The sequence below is a fragment of the Egretta garzetta genome, unplaced genomic scaffold (assembly GCF_000687185.1).
Source record: "Egretta garzetta isolate BGI_Z169 unplaced genomic scaffold, ASM68718v1 scaffold287, whole genome shotgun sequence".
NCBI classification, from domain to species: Eukaryota; Metazoa; Chordata; class Aves; order Pelecaniformes; family Ardeidae; genus Egretta; species Egretta garzetta.
Genome location: NW_009260435.1, coordinates 2,188,368 through 2,200,811, shown reverse-complemented (window position 1 = coordinate 2,200,811; position 12,444 = coordinate 2,188,368). Strand labels below are relative to the sequence as shown.

The following is a 12,444-nucleotide window of genomic DNA, read 5'->3' as shown; positions in this document are numbered from 1 at the left end:
AGAGCGGTTGTTAGTGTGAGGCACCAGTCAGATGTAGAGGATGGGCTTGGACCTGTCCCTTGCCTGGAGCATGGACGGTGTTTGCATTTCCTCATCTTGCCCAAGGGTGAGTGGTAGCTGCAGAGCATGCTGGTTTGGTCCCCCACTGGTGGCTTTTCAGATGAAACGTGTGTGTTCAGACCAAGGTTTTCTGATGGCTCGTTTCCCTTTTCAGACCCTCAGTTTGTCAAAGCCACTACATTAAGGCATGAAGAGCCTCACCAGGACAAGATTTACTACTTCTTTCGTGAAGACAACCCGGATAAGAGTCCTGAGGCCCCTAGAAACATCTCCCGAGTGGCCCAGCTGTGTAAGGTAACATGGGAACTGTGTATGGTGGGGAGGCAAGAGTGTTACAGGGGTGGCAAATGGACATGCCAGCTCACCTGGTGTTATCAGCATGTGATTTGGCCCCTCTGGCTCAATTCTCTCCTCTGCCACAGAGTTCGTGTGGGGTATGGCCATATCCTTTGGCCTTCCCATCCTCTGGCTCCTGTCTTGCCTGTAGGGGAGAGAAAAGCCCTGTTCTGTCTCACTGGGATGTTAGAGAGGTACATGGTTGTTGCAGTGACCAGCATCAAATACACTTCTGGAGCATTGTCCAGCTATCCATCCAAGAGGTGGTGGGGGCAGGGGGGACAGGGACTTTGTGTTTTTCTCCGCCAAATCCTGACTCCCTGCTCTCCCTCTCCCCCAGGAAGATAAAGGGGGAACCAGTTCGCTCTCTGCTTCCAAGTGGACCACCTTCCTGAAGGCCAGCTTGATATGTGTTGACCCAGTCACCAAGGGCAACTTCAACTGGTTGCAAGATGTCTTCTTTGTCCCTGCGAGTAACTGGCGGCACTCCAAAGTCTATGGGCTCTTCACGAACACCTGGTGAGGGTCTTTGCAAAACAAGGGGATGTCCTGTCCCATGGGCCAAATCCTTTCTTTCAGCCCTTTAGTCTCTCTGGCAGGCACGTGGGTAGAAAACAGCCAGAACGGATGTGGTCAGTGGAGGTGCAATGCATGCAGCCGTGCCTCAGCCACAGGGGTGATGGCCAATGTCTCCCTGACCTTCTCTTTGTCTCGTTGCCCTCAGGGGAAGCTCTGCTGTTTGCGTCTATTCCTTTGGGGACATTGACAAGGTGTTTCGGACATCCAAACTCAAAGGCTATAATGGTCCCAACCCAGAGGTCAAGCCTGGGCAGGTGAGTGAGTGATAAAAGATGCCCAGGTGAAGGAGAGAGGCCTCCTGAAGCCAGGAGAGCCGGTCCCTGCTCTGCCGCTGCAGTTGTTAGGGTAGCTGAGGCAGGTGAGGGCACAGTCCCACCACTGAGCAGCGAGGTGAGAGCTGCGGTAGTGAGGAAGGTTGTAGGCACTGCAGCAAGGGACTGAGCTTTGTTGCCAGAAACAAAAGTAGGCTGGATAAGGTCCAACACCTTCATAGAAAGCAAGGGGAGATGGGCTGTTACGTGCCTTGGCAAACAGGTCTGTGAGCTCTCATGTTTGAAGCTGGAGGATGATGCCTTGTGTTTGCTAACCTGGCGGGTTTCACCGAGCCAGCCTGCAGCCCAGCCCTGCGGTTAAGGGTGCACCACTGACCTGGCAACAAACAGCAGGGTGGGGGGAAGCTCCCCTAAGCCTCTGGGGGGGTGACTGGGCATGAGTCTCCTAAACCGAAACTTCTGCAGGGGAGATAGCTGGTAGGACCTGGCACAAGCACAATCACAGCAGCCCAAGAGCTTGCGTTTACCCCCAGGGCGGGCTTGTGCGCCATGCCTGGGCGTCCTCTGGGCTGAGATATCTGTGCTGTGCCCTGTCCTGCCCTTGAGCCTCATCCTCAGGGACCTGTCTGACTCAGACGGTGGGTTTTGTCCCCTCTTGCCGCAGTGCGTTTCCTCTGGACAGCACACCCCGAGCGAGACCTTCAAAATAGCTGACAGCCACCCAGAGGTGGAGGACCGGGTGGAGCCCTTCTCCCCCACCAAGAGCCCCTTATTTCACAACAAGCACCGCTACCAGAAGATCGGGGTGCATGAGGTCTCTGCGGGCAATGGACGTCACTACAACGTGCTTTATCTGGCAACAGGTACTGGGAACCACTCCCTTTGGAGTTGCCTGGAGTTTGCTTTCCCCTTGAGGGCAGGGAACCCAAAGGAAGCAGATGAGACCCCCAGTGCTGAGTGAAGCAAGGGGCTGTGTTCCTAGCTTGGCATATGTTTGTCAAGCAGAAAAGAGCTGCCAAGTCCCAGTATAGCTAAATACATCCAATTTGGCTGCGTAGGCAGAGGCAGGCTGAAAGCAGAATCCAGCATGTGGGATTTACTTAGTTGGGCCACTTCAGCTTGTGGTAGGTCTCAGGCCGCGTGTGTTTTAGGGCAAGAGAGTGGTAGCACAGCTCTCCGCAGGTGCAGCTTTACACTGCCAAGCAGAAATCCCTTGCAAAGGGACCCACTCCATCATCTCCTGTCCCCGCTTGCTGTAAGCGCAGCAGCGCAGACTTCCTGTGAGGCCGGCACCTCTGGCTGGAGACACATCTGGCTGATCACAGCTGCCAGCAGTCCTGGGACAGCCAGAGATGCTGCTGAGCTGGGTCAAAGCAGTTCAGCTGCAGGTTGAACAGGATGGAGAGCACAAAGTTGGCGAGCTCAGTCAGGCAGCTGCCTGGGTTCCCAGGCTGTGCAGCCACTCCCTGCCCACAAGGTGCAAAGGTCCCTAACCCAGTGCTTCCCTCTCTTGCCTGCCTACCTCCTGGGCTTGCTCCCTACAGCTGTGCTCATCCTGTTTTCTGCACTGTGGTGGCATTTGTTCACTGGCATTTGTGGAGAGACTTTCTGGGGCTTTTGTTTCCTAATCTGTGATTAAAAAAATGCAGATGCCTCTCAGTAGGTGGCCTGGGTTGGATTAGGGCCCACGCATGCTCAGCTTGTTCTTATCTTGCCGAAAGCCTTAGCTTAAATGCAGCTAACACCTTGCAGAGTCCCTAAATGCCTTGCAGAGTCTCGCCAGGCAGCTTGCTCCAAGATGCAGGGCTTGGCAGGGCAGCTGCCCACCCTCACTGGGGCAGGCACAGAGGCAGGGGCCAGCACCTGGGAGGTCCTAATCTCTGCGTGACCTAGGGTCACATCTTTCACCTCCCCCTGGTTGATAGTGGGAAGGGGAAACCATGCAAGTACTAAAAGAGGGTAAACAATGAGGATTCCTGAGCCCTGTTCCCTTAGGATCTGCCTTTCTGCCCCTCCACCAAACTGACTCATTTTCTTAAATCACCAGTTTGGAGTCATTTAACTCCAAATGGGAGGGGAGTCAGTTCAATTAGAAAAATCCCAAGTTTCAGCCTTGGGTGAGCAGTGAGATGAGGCTCATGCAAGAACAGGCCAGTGATCAAAGCAGAGCGAAGCTTGAGAGGAGTTGGGTTTTCTTGCTGAGGCCATTACAGCGCAGCTGATCAAAGCAGGCACAGCCAGGTCCCAAAGGGAAATGGGAAATGGGATCCTCGTGGTTCTTGGCTGGAAGGATGACAAGGCTCTGCTGTGGGGAAACCCCTACAGTCTGAGGGACAATTTCCTAGCAGAGCAAGTTCCTTCTGAGAAAGGCCCTGTCTTCCCTGGGTGGCTGGTTTCAGGAATCCGGTCAAGCCTGGCTCAGTGAGGTCTGGAGGTAGGGCTGGTTCCCTGCCTGCCTTCCCCTCCCCTGCCTTGCAGCCCCTCTGCCTTGCCTTTCTGCTGTCGGCACGCTTCATCATGCTTCTCCCCTCTTTCTTCCTAGACAAGGGATCCATCCACAAGATTGTGGAGCTGCCAGACGGGGTGCAGAACATCATGGAGCTCCAGGTCTTCCCAAAGAAGGACCCCATCCAGTCCATGATCCTGGATCACAAAAGGGTGGGTCCCTGCCTGCTCTGTAGAAAGGAAAACAATGGGTCAGGCTGTAACTTTAAAAGCGGGCACCAGGGGAGGCAGGGACAGATGGTTTAATGACAGCCCCTGGATCTGGAAGTAGCCTCTGGGTGGGTTTGTGAGGGGTCCCGTAGCATGGTTTGCTAAATCCGAACAGCTGGGCTGATGTCCCCACTCCTGGGTAACTCTTTGTGTGGTCAGTGGGCAACGGAGCCTCTTGGGCACCTCCTCTCCTCCGAAGGCGAGGGAAGAATGAGGCTGTTTCCTCCCTGGGCCAAATTCTAGCACCATGTTCTCCTCTCCCTGTGGTTTCCCTCTTGTTGTCCAGCCTTGCTGGCAGATGAGCTGTCAGACAGTGCTGGTTGCTCCCTCCCAGAGGTGACAACACTGCTGTCACTGGTGGAACAAGCTTATTTATACAGAGGGCTGTAGGGGGAAGGATGGCTGCTTCCCCTCCCATGATAGGGACATATGATTGCATATGACCTACCAGCCCCGCTGGCGAAATCCGCCCCAATATCACAGCAAAGCTGCAGGAGAAGTGCTAGGCACTCGTAAGGGACGTGGTGCCAAGATGATCAGCCCCTCTGCTTCCCTCCTGCAGGCAATGCTGTACGTTGGCTCAACAAATAAAGTCATGGAGATACCCATGGACATGTGCTGGGTGTATCGCAACAACTGTGACAGCTGCTTGCTGGCGAGGGACCCGTACTGCGGGTGGTTCAACGGGAGTTGTCAGTCAGTTTATCTAAATCGGTATGTGGTGCCGACAGCTTGCTGTTTCTCCACCACCTCCTGCTGGTTGCCGCATGTGGTGTTGAGGCCATCTTCCCGTCACTGAGAGGGACGAGCCCGTCGTGTCCAGGCAGTAACAGCGCAGACGTCTGTGCTGTCCCCCAAAACTCTGCCTCTGTGGGGGTCTGTCCCTCCTGCAGCATCCCTGCTCTGGGGAGGGGAGAGGTCAATGGGTTTTGAGCACCCAGCCCCTCTTTTGCTGTTAGAAATGCATGTAGCGCTGCTGGTTGTGATGCTGTTTAAAGCAGTTGATTGTGGTGATCTGCTGGGTCTCGTGTTTGTCATCCACCAGCCTCCTGAGTGAGGGTGTGGGGGGTGTTTTTTGCTACCCAGGTGGTAGCGGGTGTTTAAACTTTCTTATCTGATCCACCACCTCTTGTATGGGTGATTCCTTTCCTAGCCCTGAAGTGCTGCTTCCCTGACCTTAGTGCTTTGTTAATGCTTGTTCCCATCTGCTAGGGAGGTCCGTCAGAACCTGAACCTGGACCCGTGGCGAGGAAAGTGCCAAAAGGGGGATATTAAAGAAGGTATGTTGAGGTTTTGAGCTGTTGACCGTTTATCCGGGGGGTGTTTGGGGCAGGGTGACCCATTCTTGGGTCTTTGTACAGGCCATGCCAGGTGTTGCCACTCATTACTGGGGAACTGGGAATGCCTGTGCTGAGACCAAGACACCAAGCAAGTCTCAGCTTGGAGTTAATCGCTAGATAATGTATTTCTGAGCTGGGTGAGAGGGCTCAAACTCTGTGTTCGCTGATGTCCAGGGAGAAGAGTCTCATGGATTTCACCAGGTGTGGGTCAGACCCTGCCGTTGTCATTAAATGGCCCCATCGACCCAACTGTTCTTTCCTCCAGACTTGTGGGGGGATCGTGGTTTCTGGAGGTGCCCGTCTCATCCCCCCCCTTTTTCAATCTCTCCCAGTAGATGATTATCAGAACATCACAGTTGTCCCTTTCTCCCGCTACTACCTCAACTGTCCCATCGAGTCCCACTATGCCACCTACAACTGGTACCACAACAACAGCCTCATCAAGACCTGCAACACCACCCACCCCCAGCAGGACTGCTTCCACTTCATTCAGAACGTGAGCCATGTCCACTATGGCCACTACGTCTGCATCTCGGAGGAGGATGGCTTCAAGCAGGCTCTGGTGAAGGAGCGCCTGGTGAACCAGCTCAGGTTCATGTCCCAGAAGGGCCAGGCCACCATGACGTTGGCCTCTTGGCTGCAGCTGCTCCTGATGGCAGTGTTGGTGGAGCTCTTCCACTGAACGCGACAGGACTGTGTTCCTACCATCCTGGCTGCTGCCACTCTTCCTGCACTTGCTGTCTGCTCCTGAGGCGAGATCCCCTTTCTCTTAGTCACTCCTCGGATGTTAATCTTTGACTGTCCCAAAAGGGGGTCCTGGGCCCTCCATCTTTGGCCTTGGTGGAAAGAGTCATGGTGAGGAAGATGCGAGTGCAGGGCCAGATGGAGCAGGGTTTGGAGACAGCGAGGGAGGGGGTACCCTAACATGCAAGGGGACGTTAACAGTGCCCAGCAGCGCAAAGGGAGCCGTGTCAGCCTCCCCCCGAGCCCACGCTGGTAGCTCCGTACTGGTTTGTCATTCTAAGCCTACCCTGGATGTGGACATTCAGGGGACTTTGGCTGACGTGCATGCACTGATCCTCAGGGCACAATGACTCCTCTCTTTGGGAACGTGCATGTGATGAAGAGGAGGAGCCAGCCCTCAGCCTTTCAAACTGGTTGATCCTGCGCTTCGCTCTGAGTGGGGACTGATGCCTCCAGGTTTTTAGTGGATAACATCTGTTCAGGTTGGCAAGCAGCTGGAACGCTCCCAGTGTCACATAAGAGTCCCCTTCTGGTCTGGAGAATTGGGCTCTGGAATGGTTTTAGGGTTTGGTTTATTGGTTTTTTTTACAGCTGGTTTTGAGGTGAGAGGGAGGCCAGAACTAGCGCTGGAAACCTGCAGGCAAGGGCAGGCACAAAGTTAGCATTTTGCATGGAAAAGCCTCAGAAGATGCCTAGATTTGGGGTGTGGGGAAGGACAGACCAAATGGGACATGAAGGGAAGGTGGAAGCAGAGCCCAAACCAAACCTGGGGAGGCCCTGGGAAGAAGTTTTAAAACGCACAAATCCTCTGCAGGCAGCTAAGGGCATTTATCTGCGGGCAGCAGGCAGCCCCTGTGCCCAGCACCTCTCCTCCAGGTGAGGGACCGGGCTTCCTCAGGTAAAGAGGCGGCAGGCAGCCGATCTCAGGGCGATGCCAATGGGCCTGGGGGGGCTGCGGCTGTGCCTCCCGCCCGGAGCAGATCTGCCTCTCGTCCTCGCAGCGAGGGGATGCGGGAGGGCTGAAGTTTGCTTCCCTTGGGCTCTGAGGTCTCCGAGCAAGACTAAACTGTGAAAAACGGGATGCTCTCCCCATGCCTGTGTGCAAGGGCTGATCCCACACCTTGTCCAAGCCTTTCCCAGTGCTCCTGACCGCCGGAATGCCCCAGCCTCAGGCTGTGTGATGGAGCGGCCATCCTATCTCATGCTTCCAATAACCTGTCACAGTGGCACAGCTCCTGCTTCGTGCCTGCTCAGAGACACTCAGGAGTGCCCTGGGGGGTTCTTTTGGCAAGGGGGAGAGATGCCACGTGCCTCTGGTGACCACAGACTAAGGGCAATGGGCCAGAGCTTCCTACTGCACTACATTTCCAAGAACCCCCCACCCTCAATCTAGGATAGAGCTTCTTTTCTCAAAGCACTTTAACTTTGTGAACTAACAAATACCTATTTATTATCAGGCGGTGATTGCTATACTTGTATGATTTTATAATAGTACAGAAAGTGGGCTTGAGTTAGAGAAGAGGAGAAACAAAACACCACAACAGCTACCAAAAAAAAAAAAACCTTTCAGAGCTGTGACCAAAGTGAGAATGTGATTGCTGAAATAAAGAATGGAAAAGAGCAGGCGTGTGCTGGGTTTCTAACCGTGCTGCTGTGACAGCAGCTGGGCTCTTCCCTGTCCCTCTTCACCCACCATCAAGCCCCCTCCTGCCGTGGGCTCGCTGGCACCAGCAGGAGCCAGAAGCTGGGGAAGGGGCGGGAAAAATGAGCTGACAGTTGGCAGCTGCGGCAGGGGAAAAAGACCTGGCTTGGGCTGGAGGGAAGCGGGGAATAGGAATTGAAGCTTTCAAAACGTGCCAACAAGAGCAGGAGAGTATGATACCTCCCCTTCTCTTTCAAACCCTCCACCAAAGCACCTTGGCACAAGGACAGGGGGATATTGAGGTACCAGTGGTGGGGTAGGAGCCCCCCAGCATGGCTCCTTTTGCACAGCATCGGAGGCAATGGGGGACCAGGTGGGGGCGCAGGGATGGGGACTTCTGTCCCCTGGGACCCTTGCTAGGGGTCCTGACCCGGGATTTGCAAGAGGGTTTTGCAGGTCCCTGCTCAGCAGGGCAGGGTTAGGCAGCCGAAAGCAAAAGCCTTCCTTGCCTTCTTTCTTTCTTAGCACTGGGTTTGGCAGAAAACTTCCTGCTGGCAGCATATGTGGTAGCGGCATCTTGACGTAAAGGAGAAGAAATGAGCCCGAAAGGCGGGTTTCAGCAGAGCTAAAACAAGAAGTGTGATTTCTGGCAGCCCCCGCTCAGCAGTGGGAGGAGGCGAGGAGCTCGCCCGGGACGGGAAGGGAGAGAAACCCAGCACCCAGGTGCTACCACTCGGGTGCTGTGTGCAGACGCTGAGATGTTTGCATTTCCAGCTCTGTTGCTGCCAAGCATTGGATTTACCAAAGCTCTAAAAACCATCACAAAACCCTGAGCACTCAAGTGTTTTGCAGTGACAGAGACCCCGCAGACCCACACCAGGGCTGCAGCAACACCCCCTTCCCCAGCCCAGCCTTTGCAAGCGGGTCCCCATCCTCCGCTCCCTGGAGACGGCCAGGACAAAAGGTGGAGCCTTTTGCTAAATCTCCTGAACAAAGCGGCAAAGACAGAACATTTCAGGCTAGTTTTTGTTCTGGGCCATGTTTCCTCTGGCTGCCGGCTGTTTCCTATAAATACAATGAGCGAAAGCCGTGGGCAAACCCATGTGGCGGGGTTTATTGCAGGCTTTGGGGCTGCTGAAGGGAAAAATGCTGCGTGGGGAGGGAAAAGCCAAGGCCTCGCCGCCCTCACCCCAACTATGGCCACATTGTTCGAGTGAGTTATTTTGGGAGCCTTGTTTTGATGGGAGTGGGCACGTACAGGAAGGTCAGGTACTTGCAGCGGCTTCTCCCAGCTTCCTCCGGCACAGGCGGAGTGGGGACGGCCGCATGCCTGAAACAAAAAACTCGAGAGGCTTTCATTTTTTTTCCCAGCACCGTTTTTGGGTTTTTTTTTCTGCCTCTGGCATCGCCGGCGGCCTTGGAGGGTGCTCCGGGTCTGCTGGGCAGGACAATAGACCTAGGAAATCCGGTATCCACCTGAACTGGATGCAGGAGCTGGTGAGAAATCCCATGGTGGCTGCCTGCATGCTCCCCGCAGGCACCCGGGGTAGGCGCCGACTGTCGGCTCGTCCGAGATGCTGTCTCCAGCCATAGCATCCTCCCGGGGGAGCCTTTGCTGGTGGTATGGGGGTACAGAGCAACCCCAGAAGGAGCCAGCTGGAGCTGGGAATTGGGGTTCCCTGACAGCCGCCCCTGGTTTCATGAGAGCCGGGACCCCGGAGGGCTGCAGAGGTGCTGCCACATGAGGGCAACATCTTCCATCCTCCCCCTCCACCAGCCTGAGCCCTCTCCCAGTGTTTTTCTTATCTTGCAGCCTATTTTGGGCACACGCTGCACTTCCAGGCCAGGTCCCAGCCGCCCTTAGGGCTGGAGCCGTCCCAGCGGCGCTCCTGTGCTCTGTCACTCCCGGGCCAGCTCCCCTGTGGGTGTCCTTGCCCATCCTGCCTGACGCAGCCGGTGCCGCTGCCTGCCTCCCCTGAGACACACCGGCGAAAGGGGAGCAGTGAACGGAGCTCCCGTGTTGGGGTTGGGTGCCCGAAACAAGGCCACCCACCTGCCTTGCTCCTGGCTGCCTCCGCCCCTCGCGCCTCTTCGTCTGACCTGCTTTTCCCCTCCATCACACAGCAGCTCTGTTTGCAGGGGGGTGTTTACTGCCCTGTTGCAGCTATTTCTCCTTTTTCCCTGAGGGTTTTGGGATTAAACCAGTTTTGGGATTAAAACAGCCCCGGGGCCGTGTCTGTCTGTCTGTCCACGCATGGCTCCGGGCTCCCTGTGCCCGTGGTCCCTGCCGGGGCATGGGGGGATGTGACGTGGGAGACACTTATGCTGCCAAGGCAGGTCAGGGCCAGTCGTGGCGAGCCACGAGAGTGGGAAATCCAGCTGCTTACCAGAAATGAGATGAGCAGGAGATGCTGGAGGAAGTTAAACCCGGGATAAACCCGTGCGCCTTCCCACGTGGCCACGCTCCTCCTCCCCGCAGCTAAAAGCTTTTCCTCTCCAGCCCTGAATTTCCACCCCGAGATCCCCAAAGAGGTGGTCGCGGCCAAAGGATGCGTCCCATCAGGGTGAGGTACCCCATCCCAGCTCGATGGCGACCCCAAAAGCCATGCATCAGCCCGGCAGTTTTTAGGTCCAAGATTGCCCGGAGAGGAGATTTATTAAGAGGAGATTCAGTTTAATGAAGCGGGACAATAAAAGCAAGCTAAACCCGCCCCTGTTTCACATTGAAGCTTGTCCTGGCTGGGTGGCCCCTGGCAGCTCCTCACGCTCAGCCCTGAGCGCCTTGGGGGTGCTGCCCGACACACACCGGGTCACCCCCTTCTCCCTGATTCGCATGGGAAACCCTCAGTGAGAACTGCTTGCTCATGGCTATGGGCTGTTTGCAGCTGAAAGTTTTCTCTTTTTCAACATAATATGAAAATGAGTTTTCCTCCCTCCCCTCCAGCCCCGAACTGAATCACAGGGGGTTTCTGGGCAGGAGTTTTACTACTGAAATTTTCCCGACCACCTGCTCGGGGGCAGGAGCCGAAAGCTTGCAATGAATGGAGTCGCTCACACCGAGAGCGGGGAAGACCCCAGAATGAAATCACTACGGAAAAGAGAAGAAAACACACGAAAAACACCGCCCTTCCCAAGGGACGGGTGTGATCAGCGGGGAGCTGTGCAATGTCAGTCCACATGTGGGTGCAGGCTGTATTTTTAGGGTACGAAAGCAATGCAGTCAGCTCCGTGCCCTTTTTCCAGCCGCCTATTTCACACCTGCTCTGCTCCGCTCCCCATCCCAGCGATGCAATGTAGTCCCTTTATTCTCTCCCCAAAAAGCAGATCAGTTCCCATCAACTCCGGGAGGCAGAGGTGTTTGCAGCAGTGTAGCTGCTCTGCCGAAAGCCCTTCCCTCTGCTAAACCATTCCAGGTCTTGGCATTCACAGAATCGCAAGGGTTGGAAGGGACCTCAGGAGATCATCTAGTTATTCCCAGGTGCCTGAGGGATGAGGTGGGTGAGGGGGGTTTCCGGGGAGGTTGGGGTTTCGCTGGGACTGGGGCTGCAGTGAAATTTCCTGCCGCTGAGCCAAAAGCTGTGGGGTTTCTCAGCAGCCTGGTGGAGGTGTGATTTACCCGAGGGAAGGTGTGAAGGGGACAGGCAGTTTGTCACCCTGCTCGCTCCGGAGGTGACACACGCCAGGAAAGCCCCACGGGTGGAGAGCGAGAGCATGACACCACGGGTGCCACCTCTCAGTGGGAGGAAACCCCGCTGGAGGGACCCTCCTTGTCCCCAGTGGAGGGGGAAGAAGGCCACTGGGGAGCGGAGAGTCCAAAAATATTAAGGGATATGGCTGAGTCACGGGGGCTTTGTGGGCGAGCTGTGGAGGGGTGAAACATCTCCCATCCACACACCATCCGCTTTGCTTGTCATGGGTGAGGCCACCAGCAAAAGCAGTGGGGGCCCCAGCCCCACTGCCATTTCTGCTGGCTGGGGAACAAGTGACACTGTGGGTTTTCTGTGTGCCTCCCAAAACCGTTTCCTGCCCCCCGCCCCCAACTTCCCATCAGAGCCCCCAAAACTGCGCAGGTTCCTGCGCCCACCAGGGCAGCCGCAGGTTTCCTCTGTGAACAGCGTGCTCGGGGGCTGTCAGAGGGGAGCACAAACCATTGCGTTTCCTTTGGGCTGCAGGGGTGGCAGAAGGTGCCTCAAAAATTTGGAGGCTTCCTGGGGTGTGGGGGCACAGAGGGAGGAGGGCAGGGCCCCCACGGAGGGTGTGTGTGGGACCCCCCAGAGATGAGGGGAACAGGCATGGGGTGGTGGAGCCCATGAGCTGGCTTTGGGGGCTGGTGGGAAGAGGGGTGCAGAGGTGACACTGAGTGCGATGGGGGTGGCCTGTCACCTCTCGGGGCTGGCGCTGGTGGCCGTTAGGGCTGCCCGGCCCTGCATGAGGGCAGAGCTCAACCACGCATTGCCCCATGTCCCTTGGGTCCACGACTTTTATGAGCACCAAGGTGTCTGGGGTGCCCTGAGCTGACCCTGCTCCCATGGCCAGAGGGGAGGCAGCAGGTCCCACCCACGACAGTGACAGCACAGGGGTGAAGGCCAGCAGGGTGGCACTGTGCCACCATGTCCCCGGGGTGTGGGGCTGCTCCGGGGGCACATGCTGAGCCCAGTGGGTGCTCACCCAGGGTGATGGCAGCGGGTGGTGGCAGCTTGGGGACAAGCGATGAGTGGGCTGGGACAGGCCCTGTGGCTTGGGAAGGGACAGGCAG

The 12,444-nt window shown here is 56.2% G+C and overlaps 1 protein-coding gene across 2 annotated transcripts in view; it reads left to right on the top strand.

Moving 5' to 3' along the window:
- SEMA7A (semaphorin 7A (John Milton Hagen blood group)) overlaps window positions 1-7,623 on the top strand; it is a 29,183-nt gene extending 21,560 nt beyond the window's left edge. Inside the window, exons 7-14 of one of the 2 annotated variants that reach the window (XM_035899373.1) lie at window positions 215-354; window positions 737-915; window positions 1,121-1,229; window positions 1,912-2,110; window positions 3,790-3,905; window positions 4,525-4,676; window positions 5,175-5,242; window positions 5,638-7,623. In XM_035899373.1, the coding sequence (XP_035755266.1) occupies window positions 215-354; window positions 737-915; window positions 1,121-1,229; window positions 1,912-2,110; window positions 3,790-3,905; window positions 4,525-4,676; window positions 5,175-5,242; window positions 5,638-5,984 (1,310 nt within the window). In that variant the 3' untranslated portion in view covers window positions 5,985-7,623. Of the gene's footprint in view, window positions 1-214; window positions 355-736; window positions 916-1,120; window positions 1,230-1,911; window positions 2,111-3,789; window positions 3,906-4,524; window positions 4,677-5,174; window positions 5,243-5,634 lie in introns of both variants that reach the window. The other variant, XM_009643907.2, reaches the window with a different exon arrangement.
- Window positions 7,624-12,444: the final 4,821 nt, after the last annotated feature.